At 47.8% G+C, this 24915-nt stretch overlaps 1 protein-coding gene across 6 annotated transcripts in view; it reads left to right on the top strand.

The window, feature by feature from the left end:
• The first annotated feature begins 1166 nt into the window (after positions 1-1166).
• The window catches only part of GRIN1 (glutamate ionotropic receptor NMDA type subunit 1), a 61463-nt gene continuing 37714 nt past the window's right edge, over positions 1167-24915 (top strand). For 5 of the 6 annotated variants that reach the window (XR_009455881.1, XM_019475929.2, XM_059715437.1 and 2 more), the window contains exons 1-6: positions 1167-1418; positions 4788-4922; positions 14742-14918; positions 20196-20258; positions 21016-21116; positions 23810-23931. Coding sequence is in view for 5 of the 6 variants with exons in the window: in XM_019475929.2 (XP_019331474.1) it covers positions 1170-1418; positions 4788-4922; positions 14742-14918; positions 20196-20258; positions 21016-21116; positions 23810-23931 (847 nt within the window). In the remaining variant the exon portion in view is untranslated. The remainder of the gene's footprint in view (positions 1419-4787; positions 4923-14741; positions 14919-20195; positions 20259-21015; positions 21117-23809; positions 23932-24915) is intronic. The other variant, XM_059715438.1, reaches the window with a different exon arrangement.

Genomic DNA, 24915 nt, shown 5'->3' with positions numbered 1-24915 from the left:
ATGTATGGGTGTAGAGAGGTTTCCAAGTTGACAGCTCTGGGGAGCAAGGTCCTTGTTTGCCTTGGTATCCGAGTATCTGGTAACTGGATATTCCTCTGCCAGGGAGGAAAATCCATTCCCGTTCCATCCTTGACCTGCCCTTGAAGAGCTGCAAATTCCGATGCCGACAGTTGTGCATGAACTCAGCACAAGCCAGCGCGGCTCCATTCCCCCAGGGCAGGATGCTGCCGGCAGCCCACAGAACCCCCCCCCCCCCCTTTAGCAGATGAATCGGTTGTCACGGGGCAGCCTAAGTGATGCTCCCAACAGCCACTCTGGAAGCCCCAAACTGGCCTGGGGCTCAGTGATGTGGTTGCAAAGATGGAGGGAAGGCGTTTGGCTTTCAAGCTGGCTCTGCAGTGGGCCTTGCATGTAGCTATTGCACGTCCATGGCCACGTCTCTGTGCAGACGGCCGCTCCCGGACTCAGCCTGCACCACAGCTGAGTCTCCCTTTCCCCCTGAGGAGCGCGGGCCAGGTCTCGGCCCCCCGTCCCGGGGCGAAAGGCGGCGGGCGCCCGCGCGTTCACCCCGAGCGCCCGCACAACAGCCCTCGCGGGAGCGCAGCGCCTGCTGCCCGGAGCCACCGCCCGGCCCTCCGGGAGCCCTGCCCCTGCCTGCCCGGCCCCGGGGCCCGCAGCCTCGTGCCGAGAGAGGAGGAGCCCTCTGGCCCCCGGGCCCCTGCGGGACGGCTGCGGCGTGCGGCTCCCCGGCCGGGCAGCGGCTGCTTTCTCAGGCTCCCGCCTCGCCGGGCTCGCGAGGGCTCAGGGGCTGCGCCCCCGGCGCCTCTGCCTGTGCGGCTGGCGGGGCCGGGGGCTGCGGCGGGAGGGGGCCGCGGCGCGGCTCGGCTCGGCGCGGGGCGGGGGCGGGGGTGGGGTTTGCGGGCGGGCTCCCGGCGCAGCCGCGACCACACACGGGCTGGCGCCGGCGCTGGCGCGGGGGCCGGGAGGAGCGCGTCTCCCGCGGGCTGCGGCACGGACGGCGCTTCAGCACCGCGAACAGCGCCCGGCCTCGCGCCCCGGCGCCCGCCCCATGGGGCCGGCGGGGCCCCGCGCCGCCTGCTGCCGCCGCTCGCGGGGCGCCTGAGCGGGCAGGGACGGGGCGGGCCGCGGAGCGCCCCCGGGCGAGCACCATGCGGCTCCTGCTGCTCGCCCTGCTCTTCTCGTCCTCCTTCGCCCGCGCCGGCTGCGACCCCAAGATCGTCAACATCGGCGCGGTGCTGAGCACCAAGAAGCACGAGCAGATCTTCCGCGAGGCGGTGAACCAGGCCAACAAGCGCCAGGGCACCTTCAAGATCCACCTCAACGCCACCTCGGTCACGCACAAGCCCAACGCCATCCAGATGGCGCTGTCCGTCTGCGAGGACCTCATCTCCAGCCAGGTACCGGGCCGCGGCCTCCCCCGGCCAGGGCCGGCCCGGGGCGCCGTGTCCCCGGGGCCGTTCGCCGCATCTCCATGCACCGCGCCATCGCCATCCGCACCCATCCCGCCCCTCGCCTGCCCTCGGGCCGCCCCACGCGGCGGCGTCGCCAGGCTCCGGGCACGGGGTGGGGGCCGGCCGGGGGTGTGCGTGTGTCCGCGCCGCGCGGGCGTCGGGGCTGCCTGGGGCAGGGCAGGGCAGGGCAGGGCAGGGCAGCGGCCGAGGCGTCTCGGCGGCTCCCCTGGCCGCAGCGTCCGAGGCGGGTGCCCGCCGGCCCGGGAGGGGGGGGGGGCGCGGCGGGGCGCGGACACTGGGCGGCACACGGGGGGTCCGGCGGGCCACGCCTCCTCGCCCCGGGGACCCCGCGGAGCCGCTCCGCTGCACTGCAGCCTTTTACATAAGAGCCGCGGGGCTGGGCACGCGCGCACACACGCGCGCCCCGCACACACGCACGCTCCCTGCACGCGCGCGCACACGCACACGCGCTCCCTGCACGCGCACCCCACAGGCACACACGCACACTCCTCGCACGCGCGCCCACACGTGCACCCCGCGCACACGCACGCACGTGCAGAGCCCCGCGCCGCGCAACCAGGTCATCGCCGGCGCTTCATTGCCCAGCCCGCGGCGGCACGGGGAGGCGCCCCCCCTCCCCGCTGTCACCCCCGCGCCATGGCGGGCTCGGCGGCAGCCACGCGTGTCCCCGCACGTCCCGTCCCTGCCACTGCAGCCCGCACACGCCTCCCCCGCGCTGTCTGGCAGCTCCCGCCAGGCGCCCGCTGCCTCCAGTCCAAACCGGGATGGGGGCGCGGGGCTGGGTGGGGGGGTGAGGCTTGGTGCCCCACATCCTGTCCGGGAGCTGTTAGGGGCGGGGAGCCGGCAGGATTCAGCCGCTGCAGAGAAGATCTGAGCACTCTCCTCTGCAAGGCATGTCTCCTCTAGCAGTCCCCAGTCCCCACCCACACCCTTCATCCAGGTCCTGCCCAGACACACACACATGCCCATCCATGCAGGTGTCCACACAGGCAGGTGGGGGGGGGGGCAGCCAGTGATGGAGAGACACGAGGTGGTGGTGCTGGGATGAGCTTCTGGTCTGGGTTCAGAGAGCAGTGGGGTGTGGCAGTGGTGATGGTCAGGCAGTGCTGGTCAGGCCTCCCCTGCCTTACAGCAGTATTTCAGCATGGTTGTCTGGGAGGAATAGGGGCCTGAAACCCCTTTGCATGGAGCCCGCAGGGGATAAATCCCTTGTCTGGAGTGAATATGAGCCGTTTTGCTAGGAAACAGGCTGTGAGTACCTTCCTGTGCCTCCATCTGTCACCCTGAGATCAGAACACCCATAGGAAAATGGAACATGTTCATTGTGATGTAGTACCCGTGTCCAGCAGAGCTGCTACCCCCCACCCTGGGTTTAGACCACTGTATCACTGCTGGCCTGACCATATCGGTTACTTGGCAATTACAGGCTTGTGCAGAGGCCCACCAAGGGGCTTATGCCTTATTGAAGCTGTTTTGAGGTTAGAAGTGTGACTGAAGCGGTGGCTAGCTCTTCTCCTGGTCCTCAGAGTATGGAACATGGTAAACTGGTGCAAATTTGATACAATGGAGGTTTTCTGAATTGTGAATATTTGCCAGGTTTGTTCCATGCATTCACAGCCCTGCCTGCATTCAGCGACACTGCTGAGTGACGCATTTTAGCCATTGTTCGTGTCGCTTCGTAGTCGGCTTGTCATAGATGGGAGTGATTCGGCGTGGCACACCAGTATTTTCAGGTTCCAGAAATCATGTCACTGTGCATTGTTGGGCTGGTGGCCCATACACTGGGCTATAGTGTTGCCTGCGTATTTTATATCTTGGCACGTTGCATACATTTAGCGATATTAGCTCTGCCAGGCTCTCCCCCCGCCTTCCTCCTGCTGTCTGCACCAATGCTAGGCACGTTCTTTCCTCTGCCTGCAGTGTTGCTGGGCGTTCCCTTTCCTCTGCTTGCAACACTCTGACTTTTGCAACACCATTCTCTGGCCTCCTCTCTGCACCTTTCAGTCCAGTAAAAACATCACTGCTACAATCATCTCTCTTCATTCCACCCAGCAATCCCTTGCCCTAGCCATACTGGATTCCTGGCTTTTCCTACATTCAGACCAAGTACCTAATTCTTGCTAGCAAGATCATACATCCCCCTCTCCACTCCTCTCCTCTTCCATTGGGCCCTGCACCCTGGTCATTCTCTTGTTTTCCTTCTCCACCCTCTTTCATCCCCTCTCAGCTATTCCCTTCTCCCTGGGTACATCCCTGGACTGGAATAACTGTTTTCTTCCCTGAGAGTGCTCTCACCCTCCTCCAGTCTTGTCACAAACCCCACTGCCTCCAGGCATCCTTCCTGCCTCCGCCTTGGAGTTGCTCCTCCCTGGCTCATTGCTTGTGTTTCTGTGGTGTTCCTCTCCTAGGACAGAGAAGGTGTCTTGATCAATGGGTCAGATTCTCCAATCATGCAAATTGGTTTTGCTCCATTGATGCTAATGGAGTTATGCTGATTTACACCAGCTGGGGAGCTGGTCTTGTGCTTGTCAAGTGTCTGGCACATTTATGGGGCTGTGAAAGCAATTTTGTATAAAATTATGTGGTTTTATTGGCAGTTACAATCACCCTGCTTTGCTAAGAGGAATGAAAACTGCTACTGAGATGTATTCTTTCCCTGGCTTCTTTATGCCTTTGCCTGAGTGCTGAGGATTCTCCTGTGTGTTCCCCCTCATCCCCACCCACCCACCCAACTTGTGCTTCTCCCTGGCTCTTTGATCTTTGTGCATGCTCAGCGGACAGATGGCTGATTTGTTCTGTAGCTCTGACGTGCACTCAGAGCTCTTGCTCTCACTAAGAATCCCAGCTGACCACTTTGCTTGTAATAGTCCTCAGAGGGGAATTACAGTAGAGTATTAAATGTGTGGTTAAATAAATTGCATTACATAGTGTGACTGTAAGGGAGATGTTTCCCTTTAATCTGTAAGCTAGGAGAGTTATTAGCTTCTGTTGCAAGCAGCCAGACAGCACATTTCCATCAGGATGGAACCCCAGATAGAACCATTTCTTCCTCATAGGCTTCAGCCCAGGGCTAAAAGCAGTCTTTTCACGCACACCTTCCTCCATGCATTGAACCGCATCATGACATGTGACATGTGTCGCTTTTGCAGTGTGATTGTGCTTTCTTTTGTTTGAATGCTGTTATCACATTAGAACTTGGCTTTTTAATGTTGCAAAAAAGAAAAGGAAATTCACAGTTCATGACAATTTGCTCCTGTGAAATAATGTTTGTATCATGTATCCTGTGTTCTACAGGTCTATGCAATATTAGTTAGTCACCCACCTGCTCCAAATGATCACCTAACACCAACACCTGTATCATACACAGCTGGCTTCTACAGGATTCCTGTCATTGGTCTGACAACACGCATGTCTATATATTCTGATAAGGTAACTGATGCATGTTTCCTATTACAGTACCTCATACATGTGCTATAAATGAAGAGCATCCACCAGGAGTGGCTAATGATATCTGCACTACTTTCTCCAGAATTTCTTTCTTTCTTTCTTTTTCAGTTTGATATGATGACACTGTTGTTCTCTCTTACTCTTGCTTTCTCTGGATTCCTTGTTTTGCAACAGCTTACAGGGTTGACCTACATATTGCTGGATCATTTCTGCAATTTCTCTGTAAAGCTGCTGGACTCAAAGCTCTTTGGTTAAATTGAATGAATGAACTAATTCCTGAACTGGTGACAAAGGACAGCTGGGGTCCTCCTGAGTGGGCTCTGGATACTGGCAGAACTGCAGAGATGGACAAGGACTATATTACTGAGTATCTCTTAGAAAGATAGTTCATTCCGTGGGCTGATGTGTCATCATTAGCAGCAGAGATGTTAGAAATTATTTTTAAAGTATCCTTATGTATTAAATATTATCATCTGTCTATCTCCCAACAGATGTTCTAGGTGCCCCAACCAATGTCCATAATCCCTAAGAAAATTAAAAGGCATTTGTAAGTGAGACTCCCCATATGCAGAGTGCCAGGTCAGGGATACTCTCCACTTAAGCCTAATATATTTTGAGAACTTTAGAGGGTTTTGCACAAACTTTGGGTGGGCCTCACTGCCGGGTTCATATCACACTTCTGTTACTCCAAGGGGATGGTGCTGCAAGTGCTTCTTTCTTGAGATGTGTCTCAACTCATAGCTGATCTTGCAAAACATCTTCTGAAAATGTATTTGCTCAGTAAGGCCTGAAAGAGTACCCTAGAATTGTTCCAGAGACAGCTGCAACTTTCTTGTTTCACTGCAAACTCAAAGTTGGACACACAATTGTGGATAATTTTGCTGAGGTCCATGAGTCCATGGGGTTAGAGCTGCCCTATTCCAAAGCTTGAATGTGTGCCTGTTTCACACAGTGATGGCTTTCACATGTAGAATGGGAATGTTCTTTGATGCAAATGTTCTGTGCAAAATTAGTCACTTCTGCAACATGCCAAATGAAGCCAAGTTTCATGAGAGGACGAGCAGTGATTCAGATGAAATCAAACAACAACAGCTCAGTATAACTAGAACTTTGCTCAGGGCTCATTAGTCTTATTGATGCACTGCTCCAGGATCAATAAAAAGGACTGGATAGGCTCAATCCAGCTCCAACAGGCCAAGTTCCTTCATAAACTTCCACTCTCACAGTTTCCACCTTGCCATCTGCCATCAGCCTCTAGAATAGACAAGGGTAGGGCTTACTAGGCCTGAATATTGACATGCCCCAAAGGTTGGCATCTGGAAAAGAGGTATGCCCTGCCTACCAGAACTGGGGAGAAGTTTGCATTGTCACTGCACGTCTTCTACTGATTCTATGGACAAACATGGTGCTTAGTTCTCCCAACTAATAATAATGTTAGTCTAGCTGTTGAGTAAGATTTCCATGGTGCTCTGTAGCCCTGGTTTTAAAGCATCAGCAGATGTGGGCATCTCTGCACAGGGGAGAATGGTCAGCAAACTTGTCTGATGTTGTTGTGGTTACAGATAATGAATGCTGATTGTGCAGTAAGGTTGACTAGCTTGTGGTGGGAGCACTGGGGAGATTTCAGTTGAGCCAAAAGTGCCACCCATCAAGTGTTGCTGGGAGAACAGGAGAGACGGGGTGATGTTGATGAATCTTGAACATTAGAAACTACTTGGACTTCAGAAGGCGGTTTGCTCAGGTATTAGGAAACATGTTGGGTGCCACTGCTGAGTTGATGCAGGTATCCCTTCCAGCCTCAGAGACAGCCTTCATGGGATATGACAGGAGTTGCCAATCAGAAAGGCATTTTTCAGTATAACTGGTGCCAGGAATAGAGGGGTACCCATGTATATATCATTCCAGTTTCTTCTCAACAGAGTTATCACTCACTGTTGTTAATGTTGTTTCTTATAGGGGCTGTGTAGACAGTGATGTCTGTAGTTAGGTATAATTGGTATTTTCCATTATAAGACCCTGTTTTCAGTTGCTTGTAACCTTGCCGAATTCCTACCATGTGAGAAGAAGTTTTCTGTGCCAGGAGTCTGCTTCAACCTAAATTTTTTTTGAACATCTCAGCAAAAAGCAAGAGATCAGCTGTTTTTGATGATAATAGATTCATAGATTCATAGATATTAGGGTCAGAAGGGACCTCAGTAGGTCATCAAGTCTGACCCCTGCCCTTGGCAGGAAAGAGCACTGGGGTCAGATGACCTCAGCTAGGTGCTTGTCAGATTAAGGGAAAATGAGACATTTCACCCATCTTAAAAATTTCACAGGGAAGCTGTAATTTGGAGCAAAATGATAGCCCTGTGTTGCCAAGATGTCAGGGATGTATCTTCTGCTGTTTCCAAGTGAATTTGCTTATGAGCTTCTGAAAAATCTCAGGTCACACATGCCTGGTAAAGAATTGGCAGAGTTGGGCAGCTAAATCCAAAGAGTCCCTCTTCACTGAGCATGCTCCAGCCCCTCACAGCTCCGCTGTGTAACCAGACCACACGTGCTCCAGCCTTACAGAACGGAGCAGTTGAGCATGATCCTGCAACTGAAGGGGCCATGGGAGTCCTGCAACTGAAGGGGCTCTCAACCCCAGCAGCTGCTGACTTTGGGTCCCAGCAGCACCCCATGGCTGCCGGGACCCAGAGTCCTGCAGCTATGGACACAAGGTCTGGGCAGTCTGGTGCTGGGACCCAGCTGGATCATATGCAGGGCATGGCAGCAATCTCCCAGTCCCAGGGGTGCATGAAACCCTCAGGGCTGAGAGATTGTGGTTGCCGGGCTCTCCCAGCCTTTGGGTGTTTCATTCCCCTCCTATGAGGCTGTGAGACCCCAGCAACTGAGATCTCCCAGCCCCAGGGATTTCACTTAACCCCGGGGCTGGGAGATCACAGCAGCTGCATTTCCCAGCTGCAGGAGTGTGTAGGGTGCCCCCGTGGTTGGGAGGCCCCCAGCTGAGGGGGCTCCCAGCCACAAGAGCTTGCTTCTTGCCAGCACAGGGGGAGTACAGGATTGAGCTTCCCCTGTATCTGCAACAAGGCGCCATGTGGTCTAATGTGCAATCCCACAATCACACCTGCTGCAGTTGTATGGCTCATGCATTAGATCCCACTTCCCCTTTATCTGCATGTGTAGAGGCAGCTGCTGTGTTTCTCATTTTATGTGAACCCAACCCAAGACACTTGACATGTCTTTGGCAGTGGCCACTTGCTCAGTTGCAGCTGAAGTCAATGGAAGCTCTGATCTGAACATTTAAAGTGATTTACAGTAGGAGTGTGCGAAGTGGGCCCTATTCAATTTGGATTTGGATTTGGCCCGGATCAGGGACAGTGATTTGAGTCGTTGATTTGGATCACTGTCCCTGATTCAATTCAGCTGAATCCGAATCTGAAGATTCAATGCTGATTTGGAGAATCAGTGATTTGGACATAGGTACAGCTTTAAATGTTTTTTCTATATACCTCGAAGTACCAGTGGGGCTTGTGAACAGTGCAATGCTGAGGCAGGTGGAGTGTCCCACAGGAGCATGGGGGGCCCTCCACGTGCTCAGTGGCAAACCCAAAAGGGGACCGGAAGTACTTCCAGTCCACTTTTGGGTCCGTCCCCCCCTGCCCCCCAGTTCAGCGATCGGCCATGGGGAGACCCCAGGTGCCTTCCAGACCCAGGAGACACCAGTTGCCAAGCTGGCGGGGTGCAGGGGGGGCTCCATGCGCCCCAGCATCACAGCACTCATGAACCCCTGCTACCTAGAGGTATGCGGAAAAAACATTTAAAGCTGTGTCTATGTCCAAATTTCCGAGTCTCTCCGAATCAATTCAGAGGGTTCTGATTCGATTTGGAGAGATTAAAGGGTCCTCTGATTTGATTTGGATTCAGAGATTCAGCCACCAAATTGGGCCGAATCTCCACCAAATCGAATCAGGGACTGAAGGTTTGCATAGCCCTAATTTACAGTGCTACGTAATCTGGAAGAAATCAGGTCCAAGGCTTCTCATATTGGTCCTCCTCCCCTCAAATGAGTGGACACTTGACAATTTTGGCTTTAATTTCTGTGCCTCGGTTCCTCACCTGTAAAAAGGGATAGTAAGCCCACCACACCTCATGCCAGAGGGCTGAGAGCACCAGAGAAAAACTTATGAGCAAAGAAATCATTTTGTAGAACAGAGGTGGCCAGCTTGTGGCATGTGTGGCACACAGCAGAGCAGGGAGGGGACAGGCAGCACAGTAGCAGATAGGGCAGGGGATGGAGATGGGAGTAGCACTCAAGGAGGGTGTGGGACTAATTTGTGGCATGCCTGCCAAAAAGATTGGCTTCTGCTGCTTTAATGTGTGCAGGGTTTGGGTGATGTGCATTAAATACTGCGTGGGGCCACTAAATAGTGAGATAAAAAGATGATTGATTAAATACCTATTCAATGAGCCCCATCTGCCCTGTGCACTGAATGAGATAGGGGTCTTGTGGAAAAATAATCTACAGTCATGTAATTAAAAAATACATTATAATAGTTGTGCACATGGGGGGCCAAATGCATGGGATTACATTGATTCTGGCATTTCCTAACAACAGAGTGCTTCACTTTGTAACCCCATCAAGACATTATTTCTATAATATAATAATAAGGAAAAACATTTGCTACTCAGAGGATTCCTCTGGCAAGGAAACTGCCTTTATCTCAGGTCAGTCAGGATTTCCAAATAACCAGAGGGCAGCAGCTGTTTAACCAATAAAATCAAAGGCCTTCATGATGCCGACTGGCGGGTGCAGGGCTTAAACTCTACAGTGTGCAACAGAGAATGGATAATCTGTTGGCTGAAGCTGACAAGAAAGTCTATCTGCTGCCAGAGCAAATAGGCACACCCCATGTTTGTGAAGTATCTAATAAAACGATATTAAAGATTAGGAACCTGATCTGAAAAAAATCACTGTGCCCAGGGCATTCACACCTGAGTTATCCAGTGAGTACCTAAATCCATGTTTATGCTCTGTGCCCTGAACTAAATAAAAGTGATCTGATTTGCAAAGGGGCTGAGCTTCCAGTGGTGTCTGTGAGGTCTGAGAGAGCTCAGGACCTCTGAAAATCTAATGTTTTTTTGTGCCTGAATCTCAGTATGGAAGTCAGCCGGGTGGTCAGATAGCTAGGCTTTAGGAAAGATTTTAATCTGATGGTCAAAAGAATTAGCTATATGTGGACTGAATCCTGCTTACTTGCTAAAACATATAAAAAAACCCAAACTGATTGTAGTTGGAACTGATCAGTATTTATTTGCTCTGAACTTGGACTGCCATTTTAACATATAGCTCTTTGTGCATGGGGCTCTGCTTCTGGGCAGTACTAACTGGGATGAGGATGCTCCCTGTGTTAGGAGGTGAAAGCTAGGCACAGGACAGACTCTTTGCTCTGGGATAATTTCTCTGTTATAAACTCTTCATGGTGGCCCAGAATTTAACAGTTCCTCATGTTGGGGGCTATGTCCTGCTTTGACTGGCACTTTCCTATATAGCATAAATAGTAACCAGCAGCTTGCCATAACAAGGTGGAGGCTGCTTTGCAGGCTATTATAACACTCAGTGCTATTTTAATGCGCATTAAAATAAGCTACCCTCATTAAGCATTACTTAAAAACTGTGGGTGTTTTTACCTGTGCTCTGGGGATGGTATATAATTAGAGTGTCTCTGAGAGCTGCTCTAATTAAAGCACTGAAGTGTCTCACCATGTATCAGTATCCCTGAACTTCAAAATGGCAGTGGGGGCACTTTAACTCATTGAGCGAGCTTTAGTTAAAGCACCCTTGCTACCATTTTGAAGCATGGGGACACTGATATACAAGACACTGAGGCTGTCTGGAGCACACTACTTAGCACGCTCCAGCAGACTTGATTAATTGAATCTGCTACGGCACACTGTAATTACAGCACATCAAAGCAGCCTCCCAGCAAGTCTACAGACACCCTGTACTCTTTAGTTAATGTGCATTAAGACAGACTAATGCACATTTTCCTAGTACCTCACAGTGGAGGTACTAGGTTTAATGCGCATTAACTATAGCACGTTAGTGTACCTATAGACAGGCCCAGAGAATGGTTGACATGGATCTGTCAAGTGCTTTCGTTACTGCAGACCTTTTGGGTGGCAAAAAGGTTCATAGGAAAGGCAGTTTTACATGGACGCTGCAGAATATTTCAGGAAACAAGTCTTCAATTTGTAATAATAGCTGATTGAATCAGGTTTAGATAAAAGTGTCAAAAAGCCCCACTTAAGTACCTGATGCCACAGAGCTGGGTGGAACTAATGCACTGCTTCTTTCAGAAATCATGGGGGTTTTTTCACCCACATCTGTCATAATGAGTATTTGTGCTCCATACCTGAACCTTGGGGATCACAATAGTACCACATGACTCATGACACCTCAGACAAGCTGAGAAGCTTTTCAGTAGAAATAAATTAGCATAAAACCGTGAATGATTATTCTGAACAACGCAGGACTTTGTGTAAACATCTTTTAGTTTGTGGACAGTTATAAACAGAAACCTAGGCTGTATTTGAAAACTATTTGTTTGCTGCTGTTTGCTTATAGCACGCCAGTAAGATAGCTTTGCGTATGTTAGTTATTTGCTGAAATGTTTGTTCAGGTTTAATTCTGAATTTGTATTGGTTCTTCCCCTTCTTGACACAGGCCCATGAGCAGGGGTATCCAGAATAGTTCTACTCTATTAAGCTCACTTAGCAAAGAGTTCTTACCCCAAATATGATTGTGCTAGTTTTGGCTTTGCTGATAAAGGATACAAGATGTGCTTTGCATAGCCTCTTGCAAATCAGAGTGGTGACTTGGGCTTGCAAATATTTCTTCAGTCCTACAGTCAGTTTTTCACTGTTACTCAGGTGCTGCACCAGTTGCCATAATATCAAGAGGCTGAACACCAACAATGATTATTCAGCCCATAATACAGATTCACAATGCACTGTTAGGTCTAATTGTTGCCCTGCTTAGACATTATAGTAATAAGCTAAATAAAAAGCAGAAGCAGTTCTACATTACCTGTGCCACCAGTCCAATATTACCTCACCAAATAGTGAGGACCAGGCAGTGAAAGCAAACTGTTCCCAAACAATTTATAGGGTGAAAATTGTTCAGGTTGAATTATTAAGACTAACTAAGAAAGATCTAAAAAAGTCATGGTCAACTAAGGCCCAGGGCTGTAATTTATCAAGCTCCTTTTTGAATTCTTCTTACCTCCAAAGAGTTTCTAGTTTTCTGTTGTCTGCAAACTTGATCAGAAAAAGCTCTCTATTTCTGTATCCAAATCATTAATAAAAAAGTTAAAGAAGGATGAACTCAGAACACACCTCTCTAGAACCTCACTTGAAACTTACAGCCATTATGATCTGGATCCATATACGGTATCTCCTTGCTTGTGATTATTCAGCCAGTTACAAATATCTCGAACAGTAAGTCTATCTAGCCCACATTTCTCTGGTTTACTCAGGAGACTGGCATGTGACACTGACCAAAGGCCTTACTAAAATAAAAGTATAGTCTGTCTATCTCATTTCTGTCTTCTTAGTTACCCTGTCAAAGAAGGAAAACAAGTTGACTTGAACCTGTTTGTTCTTAACAAATCCACATTACCTGCTGGTAATTTCCCCCTCCTCCTCCCAGTGGTTACAAATTGACTGTTTTATAATTTGCTCTAGTAACTTCCCAGGTACTGAAGTCAGGTGGACCCATCTGCAGTTCCCCTGGTCCTATTCCCAACCCCACCCCCCCTTAAAAACAGTACGTGTCAGCTTGTCTTCAGTCTTCTGGGATCTTACCTAGGACCTATGATTTTGCAAATATCATTATCCAGACTTTTTACTTGTCCCCTTTTTTCCCCTAGTCATTTTGTAAAATCCATTAAAATGATTGGAAACAAGAAGGCAAGGAAAGGAAAAGTTAAGTGAAGAAGAAAAAAAAAATCAGAAAAATGAAGAACAACAAATAAAAATTATAAAAGGTCAAAACAAATATTAAAATTATTTCAAACATGTCACAAACATTTTTGAAAATGGACAGTTCTTGCAAAAATATTGAATCACACAAGAAGGCTCTTTTTCTGTTTTAAAAAAATGTTGTTCAAAAGCTTTTGATCAGCTCTATTCAGACCACTGATTCATGCAAATGGTCTCCATGACTCTACTTATTGCCCTCTCTGAACCCCTTTCATTTTTAAACTTTAAAGATGGGATAACTAGAAGCAAATGCTGTATGATAAGTAAAGTTGTGTGGTTGATGGATATAATGCTATTAAAATATTTCTGTCTTTATTTTCTCTCCCAGTCCCTAGACATCCCAACATATTGCTTGCATTTATAACTTCTGTTACCTCAGAAGAAGAGATGTTAATGAGCTGTCTGCTATGAGGCCTGGGTCTTTTTTCTGACTGGTTAATGTTAACTTAGAACCCTGAAACATGTCTATTTAATCCTCCTGACATGACTTGCTTTGCCAGCCTCAATGCTGAATTCCATCTGTTATCATGTTGCCCATTCCCATATCTGGGTTAGGTCCTGTAGAAGTTCTGTAGAGTCTTCTCCAATCTTGACTAACCTAAATAGTTCATTTGCTAATTCTGCTAATGTTGCCACTTTACTGGTCACCCCCACATTCCAAAGTGCTGAAAACTATGTGAACATTAATATTGTTTATTTGGGATGGTTTCCCAATTTCTGTCTTATGTAACCTCAATTTTATCATTTCAGCTCCTTCCTCCTCTGTTTTATGCCCTTTCCTGTTTAGGGCTCTGCCTGCCTTTTGGGACTTGCTTGGGTTGCTTGGGTAGATCTTATGCAGAATGAGAATATAAGCATTTTAATTTCCTTACATTTTCCTGCACAGCCTTTTCAACAAGCTGTTTTTCAACCTTTGCGTCAGCTGCAGTTTTGGTACAATCCCTCTCCAGAGGATGTTGAATGTAATTACTGTTGCTTAATCATTCAGCCATAGTTACTTCCTGAGCCACGGAGTGTGGGTTAGTTATATAAGCTAGGAGTTCAGAATTGTTTCATCTCTTATGGGCTGTAGAGCAAGCTCTTCCAAGAAGCAATCATCCAAAATGTCATAAACATGCTTTTCCATGGCTCTGATTTCTGTTGCTTTCTCTGGGCCCTTTTTATTTCTAACCTTTTTGACAGCAATAAACACTGCATTCCAGGTGAACGTGTACTGTTGATGAATACATTGCCATTAAAATAGTTTCATCTTTAGTTTCTATGCCAACCCCTACATACCCAAACATATTGCTTGCCTTTTTAGCAAAAGCCTGGTATATGCGCATGCATCGAAAATTGCTCATCAGTGCTCCTTTCTTATTTGCTCCCCCAGAACGGTACAAAATCATTTTTAAATAATTTAAGATCAGAAAAAGGCTAAATTTGCATTGAATGTTATTGACAATGAATAACTGCACCAGTTCATTTCCTTGCTCATACACTAGTAAGTCACAGACCAAAAATCCATTCACCCCATGTGTTGGGTTGGCTCCAGGAAACAAAAATGTGTGAAATCAAGGTTACTACCTGCTCTTCAACCAAGAAAGGGAATTCTAAATTACAGAGGCCTGCTAACGGTTTGATGTCAACAGCCGATAGATTGCCAAAAATTCCTGCTTTGCTTGTTCTTGATTTCTAAGCTTGCCCAGTACATGTGGAGCTGATTGGTCAGTAAGAAACCCCTGCAAGAATGAGCTGCAAAGGTCTATGTTTAGCTGTTGTTCTTCTTTGCAGAGCATCCATCTATCCTTCTTGCGCACTGTGCCGCCATACTCTCACCAGTCCAATGTCTGGTTTGAGATGATGCGAGTCTTCAACTGGAATCATGTCATACTGATTGTCAGTGACGACCACGAGGGTCGTGCTGCACAGAAGAAGCTGGAGACGCTCCTGGAAGAGAGAGAATCCAAGGTCAGTTTCTAAACATTGTCATGTCATTTTGTTAAAGCAACAACAACAAAACTAGAAGTCTTGGGCTGTTGTATGTATGTAGATTTCTGTATGTAAAACACCTTTTCTTTCCATTGTAACATGGCTGACATTATGCTTAAAGCATCAACAGTGTCTGACTAGTACCTGACAGAACTTTGTACTTTATTCATTTCACTTGCTTTGCCATGGTCGAAATCTCCTACATGTAAATCAACTACAAAAGAAGGGAAGAATAACCTGGAGCTCTGCAAATACCTCATCCCAGAGATTTCCACCTAGGGAGAGGACCAATCGTTCAGCTTAGGAAAAGTACTTGCCCCATTCAATCACTGAAGGACCAATACAAACCCAGCAAGGCCAATTACAAAACAAATGAATCCAGAAGAGCAGCTTTTTTAATTGGCTAAATGGTACTTGGGAGGGCAAGGGCAGTCAGTGCTTTACTGCACAGAGGTATAATGCACCCTCTCTATAAAGCTCTCAGCTATATAGCTGTTGTTCTATGCCCTGGTTCCCATCTCCATTGAAGCACATGCTCAACACAGCTTTCCTTACATGCCCCATGCTGTATATGAGAGTATGTTTGTGGCTTCTGAGAGCAGCTTTATCGAGGAGGTGCACTGCACCTATTTTCAGTGCTAAGCAAGGGTGGGGGGGGAAAGCTAAGGAAGTCCAGCTGTCTGAAGACTTAGAAGAAATTCTCCAGGTTCAGGATGACTGTAAGTATGCTCCAGTCACCTGTGGGTAATAGGAGCCCGAGCTCTGCTGTTAAGGCTGAAGCTGAGCAGGCACATGCAAGGCAACAGACTGCTTGGCTCTAGCCTCACTCTGAGCATTTTCAAAGGGAAGTGTTTTAACTAAAGGACACGGGACCTCCTCCATGGCAGGGATGTGGAAATGACAGTTCTACCCAGCTCCTCTCGCCTGCTGCCGGATGTCCAGGGTAACAGCTCCATGAACTTCCAGGCCCATTACACTCTTCGCAGAGAAATCCTCTAAGGTAGTTTCCCTTCCCGACTATCAGACACTGTCAGGAAGTGACACTCATTCCTCACTGGTGCCTCAAGAAGCTGGCATGGGGTTACTGGTAATGACTGCAGTTTGGCAATACCTGTCTGTGTCTCCCCATGCTGGACAGTCAACCAGATGAGGCAAGCTGGGTTGTTGATTAACACCTGCACCTGCAGATGACTCTTGTGGAGTCTGTTTAAAATGCAATAACTTTGAGTGGGGAGAAACCTCTTCTGGCCCTTCTAGCAACTGCCCTCTTTTGCATTATGGCGGCACTGAATGAGCAGTAGGTGAATCGTTTCTGAGAGATGGCGCACATGCTCAGCTGTGGGCAGCCCCAAGACTGAAGACTCCTCTGACTCCCACAGGCAGCTTCTGCCTTTGCTGACACTGTTCTCAGTCAGACACTTCCCTGAATGCGAAGCCTGAGAGTTCCTCACTGCAGCGCAAGCCCGTTGCCGAGTCCTTTCTTCTCAGGAATCAGTGCAGCCCCTCCTCAAGGAACACCCTAGGCTGTGTCTTTGGTTCCTGCCTGCATTCAGTGATGGCTTTAAAAGGGTCACCATCACTATTTTTCTGGGGCAGTGTGTTCATGCCCCTAGTTGCACACATCTTTCTCTCACCCCACAATGTCCATGCCCACAACTTTTGCTGCTGCTTCTCATTTCTACTCTGAGTTCTTCTGGTACCTCCGCTCACTGCAGTGTCCTTTTGATCAACAAATGAGGACATCAGACTCATGTCATAATCTGGCACTCTGTGCTTTGCTTCCCTCTAGGTGATACTACCTCTGTCCAGCATCCTACCTCCTCTTCATCCTATTTCTAAAAAAAAGGCATCAACCATGGGGTCTGTGTGGTGGTTTGCACTGTGTTTGACACAGTGCCGTGGCAAGGAAGTTTGGCACCCAGGGCAAAGTCTGCAGTGGCAGCCTGCCCTCGCCCTGCACACAGATCTGGGGGGCATATGCCCCCCCCACCATGCTTGCCAGGGAGTGCACACAGTGGTGGGAGCCACCCTCCCTGTGCCCCGCCCCGCAAACGAGTCGCTCGCAGCTCCATCCTGTGCCCCGCTCCAGCTGGGCAGCGCCTGTTGGTGCCCCTTTGCTTCGGCACTCAGGGCAGTCACCCTGCTTGCCCCCCACCCCCTTGATATAGTACTGGTTTGACCTAAGCCCATAACAGGCCTGAATGTCTTGTAGCAGCCACGAGACTGCTCCAGATGCTGCATGTGTCCTTTCTGAGGAGAGATCACCTTCTTCTTTGTCTTGGTTGACATCTGCCAGGCCATCTTGTTCCTTCCTCTTTGCAGTGGAGCAGATACAATCAAGAACAGTCCCCCCACCCCAGATCCAGTGAGCTCTCCTAACATACTGGGAACTCTGCAAACTGGCTGATAACCTTTAAGTGGGTTGCTCCAACTCTTCCCCAGTCCCTTCTGGCATCTAACTGCTCTTGTAATCACAGATGGTCTACTTTCTATTTTGTTGATCTGACCTGATGGTTCATTATCTTTTCATGACTTCAGCCCTACCCCAGCCCTTCCCCCAACATGTGTTTATCTTCACATAGACAGACTGAACAACAATCTGCCTCAGAACAAGAAGTGAACAGAAAGGAGAAGCTGCTGCCATGCTACAGAGCTCTCCCTTGCAATCCACCTTGGGAAGGCCATGACTTATGGTGAGGAATTCAGTGTTCACCCAAACTTGAGCACAATATACCTGTGCTCCTATGGATTCAAACACATCTGTGACAAGAGCAGGATTTTCTGCTCTCACTCACTTGGCAACTACAAGAAATCTGCTGAAACTCACTTCTTGTGGTATAATTCTTTCAACACAGGCATTTAGGTCACAGCATTCAGATCCAGGGCTGAATTCTCTTTGAATACCCCAATTGTCAAGCTTCAGTTCAAGCCCATCCCCAATAACTGTCAGCCTGATTTTGCTGCAGTTCCTCTTGCTGAGTTGCACTGTACATGGCAAACAGTCCAGGTAATTGCCATAAACGTTTAGACATTGCTCTTTGTTTATAAGAAAGTGTTGAGTACTGTGAAAATATTCCTCCAAGGGCACTGGAATGCGTAAAAGAATTAGTTTTGACCATTTCTCAGGCCTGCTGTATCCCATTTATGTGAGCACCAGAGCACCAGCAGGAGCATGTGTACTAGCAATAACTTCTAAGCAAACACTGCAGACAGTGAATTTTTAATTTGTGAACATAACTCCTTTCTTCAAACACCTGATTTTAAGTGTTACACTAACACCATCAAGGAACAGAAACAGACTTGTGTCTCATCGGCTTACGGACAAGTACAAAGAGGTGATTCATTGCAAATGTTTTCTTTAATTTCACTATTATAGAGGCAGCCGTATAGCAGTCTTAAGAGGATAATTGATAGAAATCAGACATCTTGTTTCATTAGGTTCCATCTCATCCCACCCTGATAGACCTACCTTAAGATTTGATCCTTGCAATCCACTCTGATCTTTTGGTCAGTATACTTTTTAGGTATTAGCTCCACTCAGATTCATGAGTCATTTGTTGTTGCAGTTTGAAAGATATAAGAAACTTGGGAAGATAAACCACAGCACTAAGTTGCTGTTGCCTGAATATGAATAGCTGGTGTTTCTGAAAGCGACCAAATATTTCCCTGCATCCTGTCAATGAAACAGTGCTTTTCTCTGTTGCAGTAATGCTCTGTCTTGATGTGATATGATGAGATGCTGACAAGCAGCACTGCAAGTTTCCTCCGTTGGCACTAGGGATAGTGCCTGAACTTAGGACAGAAAGGGAGCTTAGTGTACATTCTTCTCCGTCAGGTCTTTTTCCACAATAGATGCACTTTATGATTCATAGGAAACTGAGAAACATGCTAGACCCCATTTAGAAGAGAAAAAGCAATGGAAGTGCCATTGTGTTGGGGTATGGAACAGAGAGGACGAGTAGCAAAGTGTCCTTTAAAGAAGCATTCGTAAAAGAGCTGTGAGAAGAAGACAGTCCCTGCAGTTTGAAAATTGAGGTGCAGAGATAAAAACAATTGCCTGTTAAAGGAGAACTCGGTGGGAAACTGTTAAATTTTGAGTCAGGTTCCCATTGGGCATTTCATTCAGATTGCTAAATTTGATTCAAGATGTTAATGGCCCCTCCTCCCCCTCATTGCTCGAGGTGTCCATACCAGGTGGGGAGAAGGGGGGTGACTTAAATCTATTGCTGAATTGCACACAATCTGCCTTGATCCTGCAAGTGCTAGCAGGTGTAGGTGTTAGCAGGCAGGTGTTAGGTTACTCAGTGCTCACAGTGAAAATGGGAGGAAAGAGCTCTTCTCTTCAACCCCTAATTTCAAGAGAGCCTAGCAGTAGTGTGAATCCTGTACCCGATGTGTCCATAACGTTCCTGCTGATGTTAGGTAGAGCTCCACAGGCAGTGGAGTTGAGGGTGCATAGTCTCAATAGCTATCCACAGGGCAGGGGAGACAGAACTGCATTCTCCAAAGTCTGTATTTTCCAAGGTATGTGCACATTCTGCAACTAGATTTTCAGATTATGTGTTGTTGACCTGCCCCCCTGTCTTCCCCCATACAGCAGGTAAAGGCTGGCATATCATGTCATGAACACCATTGCTTCCACATTGTCATGCTTTGATCCAGCATAGAAAATAGCAAGTGTTTTCTTTCTCTTGCCAAGTTCCACAGAGCTGACCCCTCCTGCAGGAGGTGTGAAGTTCAGCTGGACATTTCGCTTTCAGAGCTTGCTTAGGGTGAACAGGACTGTAATAGTTATAATTATAAACACTACTAGTAATAATAATAATAAAACATTGTAATACTTTGTGTTTATCTAGCACTTTCCATACAGAACATTTTCTCCTTACTTCCACAGTAGTTCTATGGAATTACAGCATCTTAGGTCCTTACAGACATATAGATCATTTCTGAATTTAAGATTATAAATTTCTTGCGGAAGAAATCCCTAGTCCTACAAAGGGATGTGCAACTGCATCGCAACAGCTGTGACGTCTGCGCTTGTTCTAACCAATGTGGCTTTGCAACTCTCTGTTTTCATGAGAGCTGAGGCCCTCTCTCCTGTTAGTAATGGTTTTTGCGAGCTCCAGCGTTATAGAGGCCCTTTAGCAAACAGTGGAGGAGGAGGTGGATGTTGGATTGCTTTAGTACACGTCATTTTCAACTGTTTATAATATTCTTCTGTGTCTACATATTTTCTCTGTGCACATTATTCATCAGAGTAAAAAAAGGAACTATGAAAACCTCGACCAACTTTCCTATGACAACAAGCGAGGACCCAAGGTATATATGCATGGAAATGCACGTCGCCCACCAATCTAACTAGCAAATGACAAGTAGCCACAGCCACCAGACCAAAAATAAATAAAAAACAAAGTCAAAAAAAAAAAAAAAGAAAAGCAAAAAAAAAAAAATCAAAAAAAATCTATGAATATGTTTCTTGGTAGCACGTTTTTATGTTGAGATAGCTTTGGTTTGAACTTGAGAATGGAAAACTAGCCAGCTGACCCCAGAAGGATTTCTTTTTGATACATGCATGTGAACCAGTACTTAACTTGCAAGTTTTTCTTTTTGAAAGATTGAACCAACCCCCTTTCCTCCCCAAAGGAAACAGCTCCTTGGTGTAAGATGGTCACTTTTACTCCCAAAGGTTAACCCTGTGCAATATTTTTTGTTTTTTTGTTTTTATTTCCCGTGTTTTTGAAAAACAACACTCGCTTGAGTTTTCAATTGCATTTCAAAAGCCTTTTTCTCTTTCCTGTACAATGCACGCCTCTTTTTGGGTCTTGATTGACTTCCGTTTGCATGCACAGTGCAAAAAAAAAAAAAGAAAATAAAAAAAGAAAATAAAGCTTAAAAAAGAAAGAAAGGAAAGAAAAGGAAAAAAAAAGAAAAAAGAAAAAAACTAGTTATAACCTACCTTATCTAGTTGAATTTTGTACAGTTTAATGAGTTCTCTTGACCCTTTTCTAGATAGCATGGCTCTCCCCAGCAGGCCTGAGGCTATTGTACTAACCAGCTTTGCTCACACTAATCACAGGCTGAGAAAGTTCTTCAGTTTGATCCTGGAACCAAAAACCTGACTTCGCTGCTGCTGGAAGCCAAGGAGCTGGAGGCTCGGGTTATTATCCTCTCTGCCAGGTAAGGTCTAGAGAAACAAGGAGGCATTTGACTTCTCCTTTCCATCTTCTACCTTCTCTGTTCCTTTCTGGGTATACATGCACCTGCAGCTCTGGTGCTCTGATCTGACCTTGTCTTTGAAGTCAGGGCTATTCAGGGGATACCTGGGCCTTCCAGGGAAGTTTGCAAGAAGTTGTCATTGCACTTGGCTGCAGCATGGTTGTTAGGTATTGGAGAAAGTCTGTGGAGACTGCTCCATGCTGTGCAGATGCCAGAGTATCTTCTGCTGGGACAAGCAGTTTGTGTGACCCTGAGTAGTTAAAGGAGGTCTGCTATGCTATAAAAATACATTTATATCAATAATAACAGGATAACCCTTGGTCATTCTTTGGCTGCCTTCGTCTGTGGATCTCCAAGTGCATTGGGGATATTTAACTCATTAAGCCTCCCTGTGATGCATGATGTTTTATTATTGTGTATGCATAGTGATTTAACAAATCCCCAAAGCCATGACAGAAGGTGTGTGTCAGGGATGGGGGAGGGAGTAAGATCATGATGACTGCTCTGTATGTGGAGTGCATGAGATGGAGATTCATCCCACCCCTGGTAGAAAGAGTTTGTGGTGTCAGAGGATTGCCTGATGGAGACTGGATGGAAGGAGTTTTTGTGAAGAACAGGATGGAAGTTGCCCACCAACATGCTGGCCCTCTGTGTGCAGTGTCAGAAGGCTTGTGCCACTTGTGTAGTGAAGGTAAACAGATAGACTCCGCAAGAGAAGGTTGAGAGGTGACCTTGTGGCTGCCTATAAGTTCATCACGGGGGTACAGAAGGGAATTGGTGAGTATTTATTCACCAAGGCGCCCCCGAGGGTTACAAGAAATAATGGCCACAAGCTAGCAGAGAGCAGATTTAGACTGGACATTAGGAAGAACTTCTTCACAGTTCGAGTGGCCAAGGTCTGGAACGGGCTCCCAAGGGAGGTGGTGCTCTCCCCTACCCCGGGGGTCTTCAAGAGGAGGTTAGATAAGCATCTAGCTGGGGTCATCTAGACCCAGCACTCTTTCCTGCCTATGCAGGTGGTCGGACTCAATGATCTATTGAGGTCCCTTCCGACCCTAACATCTATGAATCATCTATGAATAGACCTTGCTGTCCTTGTCCTCTGCCCATACTCCTGGGCTGCCTCTGGCCCTCAGGATTTCCTTCTACTAGGCTTGCCTTCTGGTACATACTCTTGTTCTCCTTCTCCCTCAGCTGGAATTGGCTGCTAGTTTTGTGCCCAGAGATATTTGTTTTCCCATCATCTTTCTTCCTCCCCCACCCAGGATGAGGTTATTCTCACTGCTGATAGAACAATGATTCTCAACCAGGGTGTCATGGCACCCTGGGTGACATCGGATCCTTTGAGGGGTGACTGTGAGGTTGTGAGGAGATAAACACATAAACACAGATTCAGGATTTTCCTTGCCTGGCCAGTCTCCCATCCCCATTGCCCAGTTCCTCTGTAAGGAGGTCAGTACTGTAATATATAAATTAATGTTTGAAATTGGGTGCCAGCCAGTTCACAAAAGTTATGGAGGGGTGCCTTGAGTCCCAAAAGGTTGAGAACCACTGCAATCAGAGAACAGTGGCATAACAAGGCAAGCTGGCACCTGGAGCAATCCTTGCAGGAGAGCAGGGGGCGGGGTACATGGTTCTGAGAGGAGCAGGGGGTGCAGGTAGCAGTGGTGGTAGCGCATAGGTCCAGTGGTAGAGTTGTGGGGGCAGCAGGCTTACCCAGCTGGGAACTTCTATACAGTCCTGGCTGAGCTGCTGCCGTTGCACCTGCGCTGCCCATTCCAGCGCTGTTGCTCTTAAAGCAATGACAGCTGGAAACTGTTTTGGAGTTCCTGGCACGATAATGATGCCAGGGCATGGACTCTGCAAAGGTGTCCCTCCTAACTTGGTGCTTGAGGCAGGTTCCCTTCTCACCCACCCCTGGTTACACGACTGTAAGACAAGCCTTCTTTTGCTCCTTCCCGCCATTGCCCATGTGAAAAAGTACTAATCCATCCCACTCAGAGATCCAGGCAACATGCGACTCTGCCCCCACCCTAAGTCTCAAGGATGCTGCTTCCTGAATGTGCTGAGACTAGGAGTTATTCCAGCCTGGCAGCCTGTCCTCTGTGGTGGCTACATTTTTATTATGCATCTGGCATGAACATGCATGGGTAGCTGTGTACATGCCTGGTCCGTGAATAACCAACTGTGTATGCTCAGCTTAGGTGTGTGCACTTACACAACCACAGCGCAGGGTAAAACAACTGCAACCTGCACATAAGTACCAAACTAGCCATGTGCATGACTGGAAAGTTGTCCATTAGGTGTACAAGGGCACATAGACTTCTGCCCCAAGTGCTCATTTTCTTCTGTCCTGGGGGAAGCATCTGTGTGTCCATTGAAGGAGCCTCCCAGATTGTAGCAAGCCCCTCTCACTTTGGTCTCCAGGCTGCATCACACTGCTGTATTGGCTTCTGTGCATCTCAGTTCCAGAGGTGGAGGAGGAGGTGAGAGGAGGGTGTGGAACCAGCCCTGGTATTGTACAATGCACCTTTTCAATCTGGCTGCTCCTTTCCTTCTCCACCTGGATGGGTCTTAATCAGAAGAAGAGGAAAGAAGGCAGCTGGTATGTGAAGCAGCTGATAGCACCCTTACTATCTTCTCTCTCTTTTCAGTGAAGATGATGCAGCCACTGTGTACAGATCAGCAGCTATGCTTAACATGACAGGCTCAGGATACGTGTGGCTGGTGGGAGAGAGGGAGATCTCTGGCAATGCCCTGCGCTATGCCCCTGACGGTAGGAACCTCCATTTCCTGATGCTGAGTGCTCATTGGGTGCGCTGATCAATACAGGCTTAACAAGTCCATCTCAGCCAGAGCAATGAAATGGCTCATAACACTGCTATGGTGATAGATTACATTCTAGTGCGATGATATTTTTCTTGTACTTACTTTTCATAAAGATATATATTGCTGCTGGCAATAGGAGGCTGAGGATGGATAGGATGGATCAGAGAAATAGAATAGGCAAAACCAAAGAGGAACACAAGGTTTGGCAGACACCATTCCTGGCCACCAGACAAGCTCTCTGGGCTGGGGGAAGGATTTTGGGTTCAGCACAAAGTCCGGAAAGTGAGTTCTGTACCAAGCGTCAGTTTTGGTGCTGCAAACAACCTGCTAGTTAGAGTTAGATGCACATCTGAGCCTCTGGAGTGCATTTGATGTAGGACCCAGGGCTGGCACAGATAAAAGCAGCTATAAGCTTTATGTTCCCCTGCTCCTTGAAGACACAGTCAACCAAGGGCTGGAACTACATCCAGCTTAACAAAGAGCAGCTAAGGACTGCTCTAAACTGTGCTGGTAGAATTGTCCCCATGGAACTGCTTTATTTACTGTGGATCTAAGGATCACTGGAGCATAATGACCATACTGTCTCCTATGCCTGCCAGCCTCTGCCCAAAATACAGTTTGGCAGAAAGTGAGTGATTACAGCTCTCTTGTTCCAGCTTTATGCCGCCCAGGGGTTCTCTCTACTACCCATTCCTTTGGGTTGCCTGAAAAGCATTAAGAGGATGGATCAGGGCCAGAATATGGTCAATCCCCTGCTAACCTCCTGACTCACTGAAACAAACAAGGGATGAGTATGACTATGAGCAAAGAGAAACAAAACCAGTTCCATGGAGAATGAAGAGTCAGGAATTTGGGCCTGGCAAAAGTGGTCTTATACTAGAAGAGGCTTTCCCCACTTCTTCCTTCCCTGACCTGTGTCTGATAGGGCTGA

The sequence above is a fragment of the Alligator mississippiensis genome, chromosome 12, assembly GCF_030867095.1.
Source record: "Alligator mississippiensis isolate rAllMis1 chromosome 12, rAllMis1, whole genome shotgun sequence".
NCBI lineage: Eukaryota > Metazoa > Chordata > Crocodylia > Alligatoridae > Alligator > Alligator mississippiensis.
This window is presented reverse-complemented; position numbering and strand designations above follow the sequence as displayed.